Here is a 21743-nt window from a genome sequence, read left to right on the forward strand (position 1 = left end):
ATTTCAAAGGCAGCCTATTGGTTAATGGAGTAGTTTGGGTGAGCTTCAGGATGCAAAGTTATATTGTTCATCAATTTGTGAATTATTGGTGATTGCGGAAGGGACCACTGGAGCTCGTCGAGGAATTCAAAATTGATAATAGAAAGAGTGAAGTAGGTACCTTGGGACAATATATGAGATAGTGTGCCTTCTGTCTTGTTGCTCGAACCAACACAGTACTTAATGCTATAGTCGTAGCCTAACAATTAGGATAAGTAAATTTGCTGCTTTGGGGTCTGAATGACCTGAGTCATGAACTCTTTTAGACTCTAATGGTCAATGACAATGATGAAAGGGTTCCCAAGCAAATAGTACCGCCATTTGTGCTAGCCATGGTAATGGCATACAACTCCAAAATGTATGTAAAGCTTCGTTGTAAGCGTGGGCAAAAAACCTTGCTAAAATAAGCGGTGTCTTTGGACGAGCACAACGCCCATAGCATAACTCGAGGCATCCATTTCGAGTATGAATGGGATAGAAAAATCCAGCAAAACTAGGACAGGGGTGTGAGTCATGACAAAATTCAATTTGTCAAACGTCTGTTGTGACTCAGGGATCCAATTGAGTTGGTTCTTCCATAGAAGTGTAGTAAGTAGGGCCATAAGGTTAGCATAGTCTTTAATAAAGCGTTTGTAGAAACAAGTAAGACCAAGAAAACCACGCAGAGCTATTGGATTTGATAAAGAAGGCCAATCAACAATCACGTTAATCTTGGAGGGATCAGGAGCCACTCCGGCAGCTAACACAATGTGTCCTAAATACTGAAGCATGTTCTTTGCAAACATGCATTTGGATTCTCATTGGTGAAAAAATCCATGAGATAGGGTCGAAAAGAATGACTCCTGGTGGGATAAGTGTTGCAGGAATGAAGCACTATAAATGAGTATATCATCAAAGAATGCAACAACAATTTTCACGAAAATGGCTTAAATAACTCATTCATGGCAGCCTGGAAAGTCGTGGGATCATTGCACAAGCTGAAAGGCATTACATGATATTTGTAATGTCCTTGGTGGGTCTTGAATGTTGTTTTTAGAATGTCCTCATCCGCCATTCTTATCTGATGAAAACCTTGGCGAAGATTAAGTTTGGAGAACCTGGAAACCGTGCTGAGTTTGTCAAGGAAATCGTCAATGGTAGGCATTGAAAACCTATCCTTAACAATAATGGTGTTCAGTGCTTTGTAGTCGATGCAACAACACCAACAGTCGTCATTCTTCTTGAACAACAAGATTGGTGAAGAGAATGGACTCTTACTGGGTTGGATGAACCTGATGTCAAGCATGATTTGCACCTATTTTACGAGTTTTTCTTTTTGATTGTGTGGATGATTAGGTTTGATGTTAATGTGTAACATGAATATGATCTTAAGTTGAATGTTGGGGGGAAGGTGGGTTATTTTGGTGAAAAGGTGGGTTGTTTTGGTGATGAGTGAGGAAATTTCAAAGGGTGTGGTGGTGGAGTCAAAGGTTAGGGATGGTGATGAAGTATGGGGTTGGTTTAGGTCAAGACTTGGTGTGATGTGGAACAAATCTGAGGTGTATGGGGATGTCCATAATAATCTTGATGGGCTGACTCAGGTGGATGAAGAGCATAGAAAAGGAGGTGTAGTCCGCAGTAACCGGGCCCAGTTGTTTGAGCCATTGGACACCCAACACTATATCTATGCTGCTTAACGGGTGTGTATAGGTCTGTAAGGAATGTGTGACCCTGGATGTGTATGGTTACCTCAGTGCAGAGGTGGGTGCATTCCATGACATTTCCATTTCCCACCATAACATGAAGAGGATAAATGGATAAGTGAGGGAGATCGAGGAATTTGGCAACCCTAGTTTGCACAAAATTATGCGTGTTGCCTCCATCTATCAAGATAGTGAAATGATGGTTATTAATGGTGCCATAAACGCGAAAAGTTTCAGGGGCTAACATGCCCGTCATACCATTGAGGTTGAGTTGAGGGTTTCATCAGCTTCCGAACAAGGTGAAGGGTTGTGGGGGGGGGGGGGGAGGGGGGAGGTTCGACTTCCAAACTTGCAGGTGGCAGTGGAGTTTCTTGTGGCTCGTCTTCCAGGATGAGGTGTATCTGAGGTTGGCATCTATGATTGGATACCCATTTCTCGTCATAGAAATAACATAGGACTTTGTCACGCCTAATGGCTATTTCTTCCGTTGACAGTTTCTTGGACTGAAATTTGAGGTTAGATGAAGTTGATGGCGGCGAAGATGGAAGGGGAAAATATGGGCGGTAGTTAAGATGGTGATCCCGCAATTTGTCTTCTTGCAACTTCGCAAAAGCGACAACATGAGTAAGGGATAGAGGCTAAAAAGCCTAAACCTATCGTCGTAAATCGGGGTTAAGACCCAAAATGAAGCAGCTAAGCAAGGAAGAGGGAGTAAGGCCGACAATGTGATTTGCTAATCGCTCGAAGTCTGTGAGGTACTCATTCACTGAAACCCTTTTGATGTAATTTGAATAGTGCACCCTAGGGGTCATCATAATAAGATGGTCCAAACCTTGACTCCAACACTTGAAGCAAGGAGGACCAGGAGGTGATAAACCCATTCCGCTACATCCATTGGTACCAAGACAAGGCTAATCCTTCCATGTAAAGCGCAACCACCATGAGTCTATCGAGTTTAGGTATGAACTAGTAATCGAAAAATTGTGAGATTTTGAAAATCCACCCAAGTGGATCTTGGCTGTCAAATCTCGGGATGTCCAATTTCATAGGAGGTCTGGCCAACGAGGACTGAGTATTTGGCGAGGAACCTAGTTTGGGCAAAGGTGGTGATATTGTTATGGCAGCAAGTCGATCCAAGATGGATTTGAGTTTGTTGTTCATACCGGATTGGCTTTGGGTTAGTGCAACATGTCCCTGGGTGAGTCTGGCGACAACTTCTTTGAGGCAATCAATTAAAGCTTGTCATGTATTATGTTCCGACATGACGACACGAAAACAAGGCAAGACAAACCACTTTTGTTATGGTTTCTAAGTTACATAGAATGAAATATGCTACGATAATTCTTCTTGCTCTTATTCCATTTTCAGGTATTTATAATGTTGATAAGTTGGTCCACATAACTAACCAATTTAAGCTAGTAGTTACAATAGTTGTAACAAACTACTAAAATTAGTGAGTTGTCCATTTGTAAAAACTAGTATAATTAGCTCAACTACTGTTTAGGTTGAGAGTGATTCTTTTACAATTCTCTCTAGAAAACTCTTTGTAATCTAAAACTCATCCTAAGAAAGAAATTTTGACTTTTTCTGTCTATCATTTTCTGTGATACTTTGCACAATAAACTGGTTCGATGAACATGGAATGATCAGCCATGACATCTGCAAAGTATGAGGTTGAAAAATTTACAGGCCAAAATGATTTTGGCTTATGGCGATTGAAGATGAGAGCATTGCTTGCTCATTAGGGTCATGAAGAAGCTTTGCAAGGTGAAACCACTCTTGATGCAAAGTTGGAGGAAAGGGATAAGAAGATCTTGATGGATAAGGCTCACAGTGCAATCATCTTAAGTCTTGGAGACAAGGTACTAAGACAGGTCTCAAAGGAGAAAACAACGCATGGTCGAAACTAGAAGGTTTGTACATTATCAAATCTCTGTTAAATCATCTTCATCTTAAACAAGCCTTATATATTCATTCAAGATGCAAGTAGATAGAACTGTGCAATCTCAATTAGATGTCTTCAATAAATTGATTCTTGATCTAGAAAATATAGATGTGACTATTGATGACAAAGATTAGGCCCTGTTACTATTGTGTGTTTTACCAAAGTCTTTCTCTCATTTTAAAGAAACTCTCTTGTATAGGAGAGAATCTTTGTCCCTGTTAGAGGTTCAATCAACCTTGAACTCAAAGGAATTGAATGAAAGAAATGAGAAAAAGGCTTCTGTGAGTGGTGAAGGTTTAATAGTCTGAGGGAAATGAACCAAGAAAGACAACCATCTTGAGAAGAAGAAATCAAAGTTGTAGTCTGGAAATAGTGAAATGTGCCTAATATACGATGTTAACACTGCAAAAAGGAAGGTCACACTTGAAGATTATATCCTGAAAGGCAGAATGGTTATAATCCTCATAGATAAAAGGAAGGAGGAAATGCAACGATAGTACAAGATGGTTATGAATCTGCAGAAGCTTTAATGGTAGGCTTTGGGAAATCTAATGGAGAATGGATTATGGATTCTAGTTGTTCATTCCATATGATACCAAATAAGCCCTGGTTTGAGAAGTTCACTAAGCTACAGGGAGGGTCAGTGTTACTTGGAAACAATAAGCCATGTAAAATTCAAGGTATTGGATCAATTAGATTAAAATTGTATGATGGGATTGAAAATATTATATAAGATGTGAGATTTGTTCCTGATCTTAAGAGAAATCTAATTTCTCTTGGTGAACTAGACAGAAAAGTTTATCTGTTCAGATGTAAAAATGGAACATTGGAGGTTATGAAGGACTCAAGGATTGTCATGAAAGGTGTGAGGAAGCATGGCTTATACTCATTGGAAGGAGAGATAGTAGTTGGGTCAATAGCTTTAGTTTCTGTAAGAGACATGTCAAGAACTGAGTTGTGGCATAGAAGGTTGGGGCATGTGAGTGAAAAGGGTCTGGTGGAGCTCTGTAAATAAAGTCTGCTATGTGGTGACAAAGTGGAGAAACTGAATTTCTGTGAACATTGTGTTTATGGTAAGGCCTGTAGAGCAAAGTTTGGAGTTGGTCAACAAAGAACTAAAGGCACCTTGGATTTGATGCATGCTGATCTATGGGGACCCTCTAGAACTCTATCTCATTTTGGTGCAAGATACTTCTTGACTTGTGTAGATGATTTCTCAAGGAAGTTATGGATTCACATTCTCAAAACTAAGGATCAGGTTTATGAGACTTTCAAGAATTGGAAAACAATGATTGAGAATCATAATGAAAGGAAAATCAAGAGTCTTCGTATAGATAATGGTTCTGAATTTTATTCTGATTTTTTCAGTCATTATTGCAGGAAGATGGGAATTGCCAGTCATAAATCAATTGCTAGAACACCCCAACAAAATGGCCTAGCAGAAAGGTTCAATAGAACCATACTTGAGAGGGTTAGACGCATGCTCTCAAGTGCAATTGTCACAGAGACCTTTTGGGCAAAAGTTGTGACAATAGTTTGTTTCTTGATAAGCAGATGTCCATCTACATCCTTGAACATGAAAAGACCAAAAGAAGTATGGTTCGGTCATCCTCCAACCTATGACAGACTTAGAGTGTTTGGTTATGTTGCCTATGCGCACATAAGGCAAGACAAGGTAAAAATTTGTTGATAAGTTGATCCACATAATTAACAAATTTAAGCTGGTAGTTAAAACAGTTGTAATAAACTATTATGTAATATTATGTAACCACTTAAAAAAATCATGTGAATTTCTTAAAAAACCATAACTTATTTATATGTATATATATGTATTAAATAATTAATTATTTTATTTTGGAGTTTAATTATGCAAACAATATAATTTAAGCACAACATAAAAAGTTATTAAAGTCTTATTATATTTTTTGTATAGTATTTATTGTAGAGATAATTTTTTTTTGTTATAGATAAAATAATTGAGTATCATATATATTTTTTTCTAATAGTTAATATGCTGTTATTATTTTAAAAGTTATGAATAATTTGTTTGTACCCAAAAAATAACTTTAATAATATTTCCTTGTCAATTAGTCAAACTCACAAACATTATATGAGGGGACTATTGATAAGTTAAATTTTGAAACACATTATAATTATCATCCTTTTTATATTTTATTTGTTTATATCCTTTGATCTTTGTTCTTTTAATTAATATTTAGGAGGATCTAACATGCTTCCTATCTAATTGCAAGAGTCCAAATGTGTATGTTATGTAAACATATATAGGAAAACTTATCATATATCAAGTTGTGTCAAATATCTATCACAAAGTTATAGTCCATCATTATTACAATTCATTAGGATTCTTGGTGGCACCTGAATTGGTGATCGCCTTTTATTAATATTTGGGATGTTCTAACGTGCTTTCCTATCCCAAGTGCAAGAGTCCAAATGTGTATGTTATTGTGCCAAGATCAGATTTTACTTCACAAAAGAATGAGTTTCTTGTATGAACAAGAATAAGCAAACTGCAGAAAAAAGATGAACCAAAACTGCACAACACTCACAGCAACCACTTTTATTCAATATCTGCAATTTTTCTCTGGTTACAAAAAACTCTCTTATGATCTAGGCTATACAAGAAGAAGAAATAGAAGCACTATTTCAAGCCTAACTAACCCAACCAACTTAAAACTAATTAACTGTTACATGCTATAACAGAAAACAAAAAAATACTAAGTTGGTCAAGAGTAAGAGAACTAACTAATGGTTGTTAATGAACCAACATACAACAATTCTCCACCTTGGTTCAATAACAAAACATTAACAAAAACAATGGCGACTGCAGAAACAGGATTTAATCATCCTTCAACTGAATTAAGTTCAAACAATGGAAAAACTTGCTACTTGGAAGAGCCTTTGTGATCATATCAGAAGGAATGTGATCAGTTGAAATCTTCTTGACTATAACTGATCCTTGACCAATAAATTCTCTAACAAAATGCAACTTAATATCAATGTGCTTTGTCCTCTCATGATGCACAAAATTTCTGGATAAATCAATAGCACTTTGGTTGTCACAGTGTACTGTGATCACTTCATTTTGTATCTTCAACTCCTTTGCAATGCCTTCAAGCCACAGAGATTCTTTCACAGCTTCTGTAAGAGCAATATACTCAACTTCAGTGGTTGATAAAGCCACTACCTTTTGAAGGCTAGCTTTCCAACTAATTGTAGTGCCAACCAGCATAATCAAAATCTACAAAACCTTCAATAGTAGTTGTTCTTCTGCTATTCCTAGCTCCACCATAAACCAGAACTCTTCCAAGTGATCCTCTGATATATCTGAGTATCCATTTCAGGGCTTGCCAATGTGCTTTGCCTGGATTTGCCATGAACCTACTTACTAAGCTCACTGCATGAGCTATGTTAGGGCGAGTACATACCATGGCATACATCAGTGACCCTACATCATTAGCATATGGAATACCTTCCATGTAAATTATATCATCATTTGTCTTAGGTGCTTGACTTGTACTGAACTTAAACTGCTGTGACATAGGAGTAGTTACAAGTTTGGAATTTGACATTCCAAACCTTTCAAGAACTTTTCTGAGATATAACTCCTGGGACAGATACAACAATTTCCTTTTTTTGTCCCGTTTGATTTCTATTCCCAATATTCTCTTGGCTGCTCCCAAATCCTTCATTTCAAATTCCCTGCTCAGCTCAGATTTCAATATTTCAACCTCACTCTTGTTGTTACTTGCTATCAAAATATCATCAACATATAATAGCAATATCACACACTCAACTTTAGAAGGAAATTTGAAGTAAACACAGTTATCATAGTGACTTCTATGAAACTGTATGTCAGCCACAAATTCCTCAAATCTCCTATTCCATTGTCTAGGGGGATGCTTTAGACCATACATAGATTTGTTTAATTTGCAAACATAATCCTCTTTACCTTTGACTTCAAACCCCTCGGGTTGTTTCATCAATATCACCTCATCAAGCTTTCCATACAAAAATGTTGTCTTCACATCCATTTGTTCTAACACAAGATCAAATTCTGCCACCATAGCCATAAGAATTCTGATTGACCTGTGTTTCATTACAGGAGAGAAAACTTCATTGAAATCAATTCCTTCCTTTTGAGTGAATCCTCGAGCAACAAGTCTAGCTTTAAATCTGTCTGGTTCAACTCCTTGGATGCCTTCTTTCTTCTTGAAGATCCATTTGCAGCTGACCACTCTAGAACCAGGTGGTTTTTTAATCAATTCCCATGTATGGTTGTCATGGAGAGACTTAATCTCTTCATTCATGGCACTTAGCTATTTTTATTTCTCCTTACTAGCTGAGACAACTTTAACAGTTTTTGGATCTTCCTCCAAAACTTCACTAGCAGCTACCAGAGCAAATGCTATTAGATCAGCATATCCATACCTCTTAGGTTGTTTGATTTCCCTTCTGATTCTATCTCGAGCCAGCACATAGTCAGCTTCTTCTTGTTCCTTTTCTTCAGATTTTTCTTCATCAAGAGGCCAATTAACAACTTGTGTTTCAGCATGTTTATCCTCAGTCTCCACCTCAAAAGTTAATTTTTCAGAATCAGTTTCCTTACTCTGATCAGTGCTGGACTGAACCATGTTAGGCTTAGTCTTGTAGGCCATTTCAGCTTCATTGAAGACAACATCACGACTCACCAAACACCTCTGAAAACCAGCCTCCAAACACCACAGCTTATACCCTTTCACTCCCTCAGGATATCCTAGAAAAATGCACTTGACAACTCTAGGTTCCAATTTGTCTTGCTTGATGTGAGCATAGGCAACACAACCAAATACCTTTAGCTGTTTTAGACTCGGTGGATGACCAAACCAAATCTCCTCAGGGGTTTTGAAATTTAGAGCTGTTGAAGGAAACTTGTTGATGAGATATACAACAGTCATTGCTGCTTCAGCCCAAAAAATCTTGGGTAATCCTGCACTCAGCAACATACATCTCACTCTCTCCAAAATGGTCCTTTTGAATCTTTCAGCTAAACCATTTTGTTGAGGGGTGCCCGCAACTGTCATGTGCCTTGCAATGCCATTCTCTTTACAAAAATCATTGAAAGGTTCAGAACAGAACTCAAGACCATTATCAGTACGGAGCCTCTTGATCTTTCTGCCTGTTTGGTTTTCCACAAGTGTTTTCCAGCTTTTGAAGTTATCAAAAGCCTCATCTTTTGTTTTCTGAATGTAGATCCATAACTTCCTTGAGTAGTCATCCACAATGCTCAAGAAATACCTTGCTCCAGAATGAGAGGGAGTCTTGGTTGGACCCCAAAGATCAACATGAACATAATCAAGGGTACCTTTTGTTCTCTGCTGTCCAGCATTAAATTTGGCTCTACAGGCTTTGCCATAGACACAATGTTCACAGAACTTTAATCTTTCCATTCTGCCCCCACATAGCAGCTCCTATTTTTCCAATTCAATCAACCCCTTCTCACTTACATGGCCCAACCTCATGTGCCATAACTTAGTTTATGATAAAACTCCTTCGGTTGTAGTGTCTGCAGAGCCAATTAGAACTTCACCATCTACAGAATAGAGACCATTCTCCATAATTCCCTTCATGACAACCATGGAGTCTTTAACTACATTCAGTATTCCTTTTTCACCCTTGAACACATACCCTCTTTTATCAAATTCACCAAGAAAGATTAAATTTCTCTTCAACTCAGGTACATATCTGACCTCTGTGAGAATTCTTTCAGCCCCATCATGAAACTTGAACCTTATAGACCCAATTCCTTCAATTTTGCAAGGCTTGTTATCTCCAAGGAGTACTAACCCATTTGCTTGATCAGAAAATTGTTCAAACCATGATCTATTTGGTGTCATATGCCATGAACACCTTGAATCCATTATCCATTTAGTTTCTGGATTCTTTACAGACACCATCAGTGCCTCTGCAGATTCATAGCCATCATCTTGAACAATTGCAGCATTTCCTGAGTCATTCTTCCTATTGTTACTGCCACTATTTTTCTGCCTTTCAGGACAAATTTTCCTTGTATGACCCTCCTTTTTATAGTGATAACATCTGATTTTGAAGATGTTTCCTTCACCATTCTTCTGATTTTCTGGCTTTTGATTTTTCTTATCAAATTTACTATCTTTCTCGAAGGTCTTGCCTCTTGCTGTTAGCCCTTCACCACTTGTAGAGGACTTCTTTTCCTTTCTTTCATTCAATTCCTTTGAATTCAGAGCAGCCTGCACTTCATCAAGAGAAACAGAGTCTCTTCCAAACAATAAAGTCTATTTGAAATAAGAGTAACTCTTAGGCAAAGAGCGCAGCAATAGCAAAGTTTGATCCTCATCATCAATGGTGACATCGATATTTTCAAGATCTAGAATCAGTTTATTAAACAAATCCAATTGTTCTCTTACTGATCTATCTTCATGCATTTTAAATGAATACAAAGACTGCTTTAGGTAAAGACGATTAACTAAAGATTTGGTCATGTACAAACCTTCAAGCTTTGACCAAACCCTAGCAGTAGTTGTTTCCTTAGAGACTTGCCTCAGCACCTTGTCTCCAAGACTGAGGATAATTGCACTGTGTGCCTTCTGCAGTGGTTCTTTCTTATCCCCATCAACCATCATCTTTTCAAGTTTGGCTTCTCCATCAAGTGCTTCCACCAGGCCCTGTTGAACAAGAAGAGCTCTCATCTTCAATCGCCACAGCCCAAAATCATTTTGCCCTATGAATTTTTCAACCTCATACTTGGCCGAGCCCATTTCTTGAATCGAACTCAAAAAATCGTTCCACGTTCACCGCACCAATTTGTTGTGCCAAGATCAGATTTTACTTCACAAAAGAATGAGTTTCTTGTATGAACAAGAATAAGAAAAATGCAAAAAAAAAAAGATGAACCAAAACTGCACAACACTCACAGCAACCACTTTTATTCAATATCTGCCGTTTTTCTCTGGTTACAAAAAACTCTCTTATGATCTAAGCTATATAAGAAGAAGAAATAGAAGTACTATTTCAAGCCTAACTAACTCAACCAACTTAAAACTAATTAACTGTTACATGTTATAACAGAATAACAGAAAACATAAAAATACTAAGTTGATAAAGAGTAAGAGAACTAACTAATGGTTGGTAATGTACCAACATACCACATATGTTAACATGGGAAAACATATTATATATTAAGTTCCGTCAAAGATTTGTCATAAAGTTGTAGTCCATCATTACTATAATTTATTTATTAAGATTCTTGGTGACACGTAAATTAACTCGTGATTGTTATTTGTAATTTTGTTTTTTTTTTAATGTTTAGTTTATCTTCCATGTAAATATACTATCTATTACATGTTCTTAAATGAATTTGAAAAATACATAATTATAAATAATATGCAATATGAATTTTGATCCTAGTTAATATATTTTTTTGGATGCATTTTAATTTTTACATTTGCCTAAGTCATTAAATCCTGAGGTCCGTCTCTGGTTGAGATTACAAAATTGATTGACGACATTTTTATTACGCTAAGTGGCCTAGCAACCCAAATACACGTCTTGGTGGCTAACGAAATTTGTTGGCTTATGTGATTGTGTTATGTTGCTGCCTTGCTGGTGCTACTGCTTGCCACACATTCCACGAATCAGGGCTATGCTCTATGTTATATAACTCCCGATGGTGGTGTTGTTGGTTGATTACTTGCAGGGACAACTAAATAAAGTAGCTTCAATCGTTATATCTGCCTTTGAGTTTCGATTGGGTGGTACTCGAACATCAAAATATTTTGACACTCCACGATTATATCAGTTACAATTTTTCATAATTGTCCGCAATATAAATTTCTTTTGGCTCACGGCAACGGCAATTTAAAATCATGCTTATACATATAACCTTTATTTGATCTCTTATGTAAATTCTTTGTAACCAATGGCTGCATGAGCCAATTGTAAGAGAATTATTTCTCAGTTATACCGTTTATCTTATTTTAACACATCCCTCTCTCTAGATTTGGAAGGTGAGAATTACTCCTCACTTATATAGTTTATGTTAACATTATTTTTATTCGACGTGGAACTTCAACATGTCTTAAGTGTGACCACAATAAATATAAAGGTTTTGAGTTGAATAAGCTTTCATTGTCTCACTGTTCAGTCTTGCAATATACCTCCACCACTACCATATTATAAAGGAGGGGCTTTGCAACTTTCGAAATTGCATATATTAGTTAAAACGCAACTAGGTAATTAATAATTAGGAGCCATAAAGATGAGGGAGCAGAAAGATACCTTAGGATGCTTTTCGATTATGTTTGGTTTAAGAAAGAGATGGTTCTTTCTTTCTTATTTTCCGTCACTTTTTTCCAATCCTTAAAGGACCACAAATGGATTTTAGACCACCTTCTTCGATGATTTAATCGAAAATCCTAAACCTGCAACTGCAAGTGTAACCACAAACTGGCTTATAGAGTTTCAGAAATTCAGATGTTAAGGATAAAATAGATTTTTCACTTTTATATATTTTTTAAAGTAATTGATAAGTTAAATACTGGTAGAAAATCTAGTCCGTCCATTATTTAACGGTAAAGAAACACGGGAGAAAAGCAGGGGTTGTATTTTTAATTTAACTCAAAATACAATATCAATTTTTCGACCAGAGCCCAGGAAAACAAACTCACGAGAGGAGAAAGAGATTTCGATAAACACGGGAGAAAAGCACGGGTTGTATTTTTAATTTAACTCAAAATACAATATCAATTTTTCTAATAGAATCGATGTTAACATATAATTATTAACATCGATTTTATTAAAAAATCGATGTTAATCATATCTTCGTTAACATCGGTTTTATAAAAATTGATGTTAACTAGGTCATGTTAATATTAATTTCTATAAAACTGATGTTAACTATATCATGTTATTATCGGTTTTTTAAAAATCGATATTAATAAATTGGTGTTAATTACAAAGTATGCTTCCGTATTTGCATTAATATTAGTTTTTTTAAAAAATGATGTTAATAGTTTTGTATTAACATTGATTTTTTTAAAAAATTGATATTAATAAACTAATCTTAATTACAAGTATGCCACTATACTTTTGTTAACATCGATTTTTCCAATATTTTTCCAATAACAATGTTAATCTAGCGACATTAAATGTATATTTGTTAGTAGTGAAGTTTTGTTTCCAATGAAAATTAAAAAAAGTAAAAAAAAAAAAAAAACTCATTACAAATGAGCACTAAAGATAGAAATTAAGAGTCAAATTTTTAAAATGTCGTAGGTTTAATTGTCCTTTAAAGGTAAAAGTGCCTCTGTGCCCCCTAAACTTTTTATTACTAGAAAGTCGCATATACACTATTAATCCTATTAAATTGCAATTGTTTGAAAGCCTAAAGAGTGCATATTGGCGATAACTATATATAATAGTTTTCCTGTAATTTTGTTTCACTGAATTTAATTTCTTAAACTTTTGATAATAAGAAAATCAAGAAAATCTATCTGTAAAGAAAGTATCATGCACACAAGTAATCCAACATAGAACAATATTTAGAGTTATTTATGACTTCTCAAAACAAGTCAAAGCATATGATCTTAAAGACCAAATATGCATGGGAAACAAATTATTAAGAAGCATTTTGACAATGCACTCTCTCACAACTCAATAACATATTGATATCTGCAAATTACTTGAAGCCCTAGGAGTGGTCATCAAGTATTCTTCTATTGTACGGTAAAATGCCACATTGCTATTACCTTCAAGCTCTGTCTTTAACACGTTGATGCTAACATTTTTCAAGACCTTCCCATAACGGATAAGATAGCATAGAAAAACAAGCCCGTTCTTGGACCCTACAAAATCCTTCACCTCCACTAGCTTTAAAGATGATTCCAAACAATTATAGTTGATTAGATTTTTCATCCCCTTGATTTGATTATCAACCATGTTGATAAAATCTCTGCAGTAATCATCATATATGTTATCTTCATCGTCTATGTTATCTTCATCGTCGTCATCATAATCCTCAAAATCCTGCAAGTTACACAAGTATACAACGTTATATACAATCAAAGCCTAAATACAAACATACAAAACTCACACACACATACACTCTAAAAAATGTAGAAAAAATATGTTAATTGTTAGGCTTGCTCACATGAGTATAAACTTTACTTTGTATGAAGCATAATGTAGACTGTGATATCTATACAGACAATTTAATCTATTAAACAAAGTTGATTATCAATATAATGTGGTCGTCATATATAGACCCATTTAAACAAGCCTAACAACTTTGCCTACTCATCTCTTTAATTTTATTAACACAACTTACATTGTCCATCCACTTTGCTTGATCATCCTGGTCTTCGTCCTGTAATGTATACAAGCATATAACACGTGTTATATAATTAAAGTTTTACATAGATACTTAAACACATACACACACACAAACTATAAAAGAAGGCTACATAATAATCAATATAATGAGGTCATCATAAACCCATCTTAAACAAGCCTAACAACTTTGCCGATCCATCAAGATCTTTGATTTAACACAACTTACACTGTCAATCCACAGTGGTAGATCATCTTGTTCTTCATCCTATAGTGTTTACAAGCATACAACAGATGTTAAAATAATTAAAGTCTAAATAGATACTCTCACACACAGAGAGAGAGAGAGAGAGAGTAGCTATATATATAAAAAAAAGAAGACCATATAATAACACAACTTACACTGTCTATCCACATTGCTTGATAATCCTGTAATGTAGGCAAACATATAACACGTTATAATTAAAGTCTTAATAGATGCTCAGACACATACACACTAGCTAACTATAAAAAAATGGCTATATCCTATTTTTTAAAAATTGTTATGCTTGTTCAGGTAGGTTTAGATTGCGTAGTAATAGATTAAACAGATAGTATAAATAACCACTGGAACAAGCCTATTAACTAATAATGTTTGGACAGAGTATTGAGAGAAGAATCTAATTTTTAAATAGATTTGAAATACCATGTATCAAAATGATCGACTTGTTTAAATGTCAATTTAAAAAATTAATAAATGAAGAAAATTTTTTAGTAGATTTTTTCCAATAAGTGAGAATTTCAAATAACATTTAAAATTAAAAAAACAATTTCATTAATGAAATTTTGCTTATAATTTTTTTTTTCAAATAAAATTTAAAATAATAAAGAAAATCTTACCACTTCCACAATCTCTCAGTAAATTCTCTTACATTGACACTTTAGTGCTCTCCTCTCCTTCTCCCCCTTCTTTTGCACCTTTCTTTCTCCCTCTCCCTCTCCCACTTCTCTCTTTTTCACCTATTTCTCTATACATTTTACTCTTGTCTCTTTATTTATCCAATAGCAAATATGTATTTTTAGTGATAAGATACAAAATTACCCTTCAATAATAAAATAATACAGTGAGAGAGAAAGAGATCTTACTGGTAAAATAATCTCTGAGCCTAATTCAAATGTGAGGCATTCTAACATTGGGCAGCTAAGGAGAAAGAATGAGACTGCACGAAGTTCACAGCGGAGCATGTTCATTCTCAGTATCAAATGTCTTGCATTCATGTCATGTTCCATACGTCTCTTTTCTCCCGTAAGAATAACCTTGGATATATCAAACATAAATATTTAAACAAATATTATGGGGGTATAATATATATACACATATATATATAGACAACCGGGCTTATGATATACAGTATATAATACAAAATAAAACATGTACGGAACAAATCAAACCTTGAAATGAAATTTGAGTAGCTAGTAAAATGAAGAAAACAAGAGTAGCATACAAGTTGTGTCAAACAATAATTCTGAGTAGTATTATATTTTGAAGATTTAAAACAACTTATCTCATTAATTTGCTTATGGATCCTCTTTTCTATCTTTTAATTTATAAAATGACATGCTAGTAAAAATTAAACCAAAAAAAACAACAAGTAAGCATCATCTAATTTATCTATGATTATAACTAACACAAATGAATAGATACTATAAAACAAAAATGTTGAGCGAAATATATATACCTGAATTAGATAAGGGCTCACAGTCAGAACCCTAGCATTATAGAGATCTTTCACCAGGTCATACATAACCCTAGCACCGGTTCCAACATTGTCATAACCAAGGTAGAAATGAAGATGTGCCTCTTCGATGGCTAAGGTATTTTTCATTTCAAAAAAACACAGTTTCCCAAAATACTTGAAAAAGCATAAATTTGGGGCACTGACTTTGAACAGAGCATTTCGAAAAGAACACTTGTCAACAACAAGCCTCTTTAGACTCAAGGCTTCACTGCCAATTTCAAAATGACTCAAGTTCCAACACTTGTGCAAAACTAAACTCTCGATCATTTTACAATTGGATAACACAATTGTCATGGCATCGAGTGTCACTTCCATCCAACCGAAAGTAACTTCTTTAAGTGCCTGCCAATTACTCAAATAATTTTCACGAAAACTACATGAAGAGAGTTTCAGTGATTCAATGTTGGGTTTGTTCCCATACGCAAGTTTTGGCAATTCAAACAAAGCCTTACGTTTGTTTGGAATCACTTCCTCCTCCCAAAAGGGGTCAGAGAAATCTAGCTCCAACTCCTTCACCCCATGTTGGGTGACAAAGGTGACACACTCTTCTATGATCTCACGATGATCATTGTTAGGCTTTGAGAACTTCAAAGAAAACTTTTCCACCTCACCTACTTTTCGGAAATCAAGCCAAAGTTTTATGAATTTCATGAAAGCACTTCTCCGAGCTTTTATGGAACTGAAGGGTTCAAAACGATCGATACAATTTCCATCAAAATTTTCACTAAACTCTATTTTAGGTGAATATTTCCATATGTGCAACCAATGTTTGGACAGAATGCTCGTCCTCACGGCATCCTTGAATGGAAGCAAGGAAATGATGAACAGACACAAAAGTTCAGGCAAGGAGGATAACTTGTCAGTGTTGTTTTCCATAGCTAATAGGGTGATTTGGTGATGGGGTTGAGATCAAGGTTTCGATGTAATATTGAAGTCAATCTTTGGGGGGAAATATATATAGGCACAATTTAATAAAGTGATTAGTATTCTGAGTGACCCCGCATAATAATAATAATAATTAAAGAAAAAAGAACAAAGAAAATAATGTTTAAAGATTATAACAAATATAAGAACAAAAACTACAGTCTAGATATCATATAATTATTTTACTAATTATAAGTTTTTACTTTTTTATTTTTCCCTTGTTTCTTGATTATGACTTTATACAGAAAGTAACGCGGGCAAGAAGACTGTTTACCTATTCACACATGGATCTGCATATCTGTGTAAAAATAAATATCAAACTTATATTAAATAGTATCATTAAATAAAATTTAGAATTTTTGAAGGAAGAATAAAGATGAAATATAATTAAATACGTATATACACTTTTTAAACAATTAATATAATATTAAATGCATAAATTTTGAAAATAATATTAAACGTCTGAATGAAATATCATTTAATATTAAAATATATTTTTATAAAGAATACTTAATTCATAAAAATAAAATATGCACAATAAAATTTAATAATAAGGTTTTTTCTATAAAAAATACTAAGCATTAATGTTTTTATTTAATACATCCTGAAAAAGGGATTCATTAATACATAGTAACTTATAAAGCATTAATGATAGCATTTAATTTTAATAGCATTAAATACATATTAATTTCGAAGGAAGAATAAAGACAAAATTTAATTAAATGCACATTAAATATTTTATGAAAACAATTAATATAATATTAAATACATAAATTTTAAAAAATAAATGTGTCACCATAAAATAAAATACTCCCCCGCACCCATCTCGTTCCACATCTCGTTCCACTTTATACCACCTTTAAGCATTTTTTTTTCTTTTAAATAGTTGCTGTTTTACAAAATAATTTAATCCATTTTGTCTCGATTATAAGTAAAAAAAGACTTTTATCACACTTATTAAGAATTATGTTATTTTTAATTAAAAATAAATACTTTTCCTAAATTATTTATTGCAACTTGATATTAAACATAAAAAAATTCTTAAGCTTATTAAATGAAAAATATTTTGGAGAGAATCACATTAAATAAGATATTAGTAAGTGAGATTGATTCGTGTTTGAGACTAAAAAAATAAGAAAGATTTGTTGCTTACAATTAAAACCGAAAAAAGTTTGTAGCATCAAATATTTTGTTACATGGAATACCCGACCCTTAATTTGTGGGAATAGTTGTTAATGAATAGTAAATTAGAAAAAATATAATTAACTAGAAAGATAAAGGGTGTAAAAGGAAGTTCGTACTAATGTATTATTTTTTTATGAAATTTAAGATATTAATTATATTTTTAATACATGTGTCAAAACCTTAATATCAAATAAAATGTAACGAAGGGAATATCATTTAATATTAAAATCCTTATTTTGTAAAAAACTACTTTATTTATAAAAATAAAATATGCGTATCAAAAGAAGGTTTATTTTTTTCTAAATAATACATTTCTTCTGCTCATAATATTTTTCATTTTAGATTTATTTTCATAGACCAAGAAAAATTGCTCCCTTTGTTTCACTTTATGACATTTAATATTTTAGTAGAGGTATAAAAAAATATTATAATTAATATTTTGGATTTCATAAAATATTTTAGAATAAACACTCACTTTGATCCTTGAATTTGTTAGACACTAATAATTAAGTTCCTAGAAAGATAAAAAAAAAAAGATGTCTCTATAAGTGTAAAAAGATCAGGCCTACATGAATTTGACACATCTAGTGATGTAGGGTCGTGTAAGATGCAAGACAAATTAGGCATCAGCCTAAGGCCTCCAAAAAAAATTTTTTTTAGGCCTCTAAATTTTTTTATTACTAACTATTAACAAATTTTAACTAATCAAAATAAAATAATTTAGAATCTCTCTCTTCCCTAAAAATTAGTCAATCAATATCATCTTTTTAAAAATTAACCAATATCACAATTAATGTTATTTAAAGTATTTTATTTATCCCAAAAAAGTAAATCCCTATTAACTTTCCTTTAACCCATCCCAATTCCCTAACTAACGTATCTCACTCTCCAGACTCCATTATTCACGTTTTTTCATCTCCTCATCTTCTGTTCATAAAAAAAATCTATTTTTCTCCTTCCCTTGAATGAAACTTATTGTCTATTGATCAAACTTTGTCCCTGTGGCTCAACCTCTTAGGATTTGACATCGTTTGAATTTTGAACACTTATAAACCGCATACATCCCGGCGTCCCGCGTACGAAGCCTTTCATCTCCATCCCGGTGAATTGGTGGAACGATTCATTTCACGAGCATGACTTTGGGTACGCAACAATGCAACACGTATCACGTAGCACCCTTGCGCCTGACACAACATCTAAACAACAAAATTTCTGTCTGTTTCCAATTTTAGGTTCTATCGTTCTGTTCATCGATCATCATTTTCTATATTTATTTTAGATTTTATTTTAGAGTTTAGTTTATTTAGATTTCTTTAATATTTAGTTAATTTTTTTATTTTGATTATTTACAAAAGAAAATGTCAAATAGAAAGTATGAATCTGGTTATGAAAAATTGAAGAAAAAACAAAAAGTTGAAAAGCTAATTGAATCTCAATGTGGTGCCCTTGATAAATTTCTTATTATTCATAAAAATGACGTAGAAGCAAGTTCAATAGGTGAAAATGTGATAGAACAACCACTGAAAGATCATACTGACAACGAGAAAAATGTTATAGAACAACCACCTATAGATAATATTGAGTTATATTAAAACTTTAGATTCTTTTTCAAATGTTTACATTGGATATAAAATTTTATTGACAATCCCTGTAACAGTTGCTACTACTGGAAGAAGTTTTTCAAAATTAAAATTGCTTAAATCATATCTAAAATCAACAATGTTACAAGATAGATTGAATGGATTAACTATTTTATCTATTGAAAGTGAAGTGTTAGAATTGCTTGATTATAAAACTCTGTTAAATGATTTTGCAGCTAAAAAAGCTAGAAGATTAATATAAAAATTGAAATTTTATATAATATACTAAGTCTCTTTAAAATTCTTGTAAAAAAAAATACCCTTTAATTTTTCGTCTTAGGCCCCAAAATATTTGTACATGACCCTGAGTGATGATATGTCATCTAAGTGATTGTCATGTATCATCTACATAAATGTCACATGTTTAAAAGTTGGCATTTTCAATCTAGTCTCTAAATTTAATAACTTAACGTCATTTTAGTCATCAACTTAACCACTTGACATTTGATCTATATACTTTACTGTTTATTATCATTTTGGTCTCTAATAATACTTTTAAATTTTTAATTAAGTCTGATAATGCATGTAAATTATTATTATTATTATAGATGCTCTTCACGATCGGATATAGAGCCATGCAAGGCAAGAAAGGGTACATGGGGTTTAAGAATGAGGTTTGGTGAAAGTGAAAAATGAATGTTTTTTTAACGTCAGTTGGATTATAAACTTATTACAATTATATACTGAAAATACGACATCTAAAATGGGATAATAGTAACTAAAAATTAAGTCTCTAGTTATATGGAATTAGAAACCAAAAAAATATTTAGTCTCTAAAATACATTAACACTGTCTGGAAATTTTATTTCTAATCTATCTCAGTCAGAGTTTTTTTGTCTCTGATTAAATATCTTTTTACGACAATCAGCTACTAAAAATGTAATTGATATTTACATTTCAATTTTTTATTGACAATATAGATTAATTTAGAGACTCTTCGATTTCTAAAGTAGTCTCTAAATCAGTCAATATAATGATTGAATATTTTTAGTGAGTCTCTTAATCAATCTATATTTAATGATTTTCTTATAGTGTGATATCAGCCAAAAGAGGGTCTCCTAAATATTCTTATGGTGTGATCTCAGTCAAAATAGTGTGATTTTCTTATCAACTCCTCCCCCAAATATTGGAAAATTGAGGGGTATAAGTTAGTTATGACACAAAAATTAAAGGGCGATGAGATCATGTAGTTGAGGGTAAAGAATGATATGTCTAAAGAAAAGTGGAGACCAAAAAGTCTATTGTCATTATATATTCTTATGGCAAATAATTTTAAGGATGTTGTGAAGACATACATTGATCCAATCTAAAAGTAGGTTGTATTTGTAAGAAAATAAACAATGAATAGATTTCACTAAACATTTTATTAAAGGTCTTGAATCCTTCAATTCTATAGGAGCCCCAAGGTTTTTTTAATTAAAAAAATCAAGAAAATTTTGTCTTCGTAACTATAAAACAAGTGTGATTTGCTTGACAACATCTATCCTTAAAAATGATTGTTGTGTGATCATAGAAAGTTGTGTTGCTTTTGTCACTCAATATGGAATAAAAGATTTAGAGTTAAGTTTCTTTAATCCCTTTTGGAGACAGAAATAGATTCCAAAGAAATGTGTAACTTTGTTTGAATTGCCAACACTTGCTTATGAGCATAAATCCATTGAATATTAATCATTGAAACTTTCTCTATGTAATTTTCTTGAAAATGGTTTGAGTAATTTGAAAAGCACTCAAAGAGGTTACTTTTGGTTGTATGGAAGTGATACTCAATGTCATTACGACTTTGCTATCCCAATTGAAAAATTATTTAGAGTTTGGTTTTTCAAGTGCTAGAACTCCAGCCATTTTGACATTGGCAACAAAGTGTTGAGACTAAAAATGCTTGATGTCGGCAAGCATACTTATGAACATGCTAGGTTCAAATTCAAAGCACTGAATTTATGTTTTTTCAAGCATATTGGGAAATGTGCTTGTTTGAAGTAAACAAAAAGAAAAAAAGAAAAATACCGTAGTCATTCTTACAATTAAGTTTGATCATAATTCAATCTCAAAAATTGAAGTTACATTTGTCTCCATTTATATATTTTAACGTTATCTCTAGACAATGAAATTTAAATTTTTTCCAATACATCCAACCAAAAGTAACATCTACGGTAATTTTTTTTTACTTCAAATAAACATATTTTTCCAA

The 21743-nt window shown here is 33.3% G+C and overlaps 2 protein-coding genes across 3 annotated transcripts; both read right to left on the reverse strand.

Moving 5' to 3' along the window:
* Window positions 1-437: 437 nt before the first annotated feature.
* LOC114368231 (uncharacterized mitochondrial protein AtMg00860-like) lies at window positions 438-809 on the reverse strand. Its single transcript, XM_028325557.1, has one exon. It carries the CDS (start codon window positions 807-809, stop codon window positions 438-440), a length of 372 nt encoding a protein of 123 aa, XP_028181358.1.
* Window positions 810-13220: 12411 nt separating this feature from the next.
* LOC114425496 (putative F-box/LRR-repeat protein At5g54820) lies at window positions 13221-16768 on the reverse strand. Of its 2 annotated transcripts, XM_028392434.1 has the most exons (6): window positions 15747-16767; window positions 15154-15324; window positions 14431-14457; window positions 14258-14296; window positions 14027-14065; window positions 13221-13725 (listed from the first exon to the last, which is right to left on the reverse strand). In XM_028392434.1, the coding sequence occupies exons 1-6, from the start codon at window positions 16680-16682 to the stop codon at window positions 13354-13356; spliced, it is 1584 nt and encodes a 527-aa protein (XP_028248235.1). In that variant the 5' UTR covers window positions 16683-16767; the 3' UTR covers window positions 13221-13353. The 2 variants fall into 2 exon arrangements, with proteins under 2 accessions (XP_028248235.1, XP_028248237.1); XM_028392436.1 differs by lacking the exon at window positions 14258-14296 and having other exon boundaries at window positions 15747-16768.
* Window positions 16769-21743: the final 4975 nt, after the last annotated feature.

The sequence above is a fragment of the Glycine soja genome, chromosome 9 (genome assembly GCF_004193775.1).
Source record: "Glycine soja cultivar W05 chromosome 9, ASM419377v2, whole genome shotgun sequence".
Taxonomy (NCBI): Eukaryota; Viridiplantae; Streptophyta; class Magnoliopsida; order Fabales; family Fabaceae; genus Glycine; species Glycine soja.

Coding starts and splice junctions, on each gene's coding strand:
- LOC114368231 (XM_028325557.1), bottom strand. CDS start 809: ATGCTTCAGTATTTAGGACACATTGTGTTAGCTGCCGGAGTGGCTCCT.
- LOC114425496 (XM_028392434.1), bottom strand. CDS start 16,682: ATGGAAAACAACACTGACAAGTTATCCTCCTTGCCTGAACTTTTGTGT. Junction 14,297..14,430: donor AAGCAATGTGGATAGACAGT/GTAAGTTGTGTT, acceptor TAAACACTATAG/GATGAAGAACAAGATGATCT. Junction 14,066..14,257: donor TACCACTGTGGATTGACAGT/GTAAGTTGTGTT, acceptor TATACATTACAG/GACGAAGACCAGGATGATCA.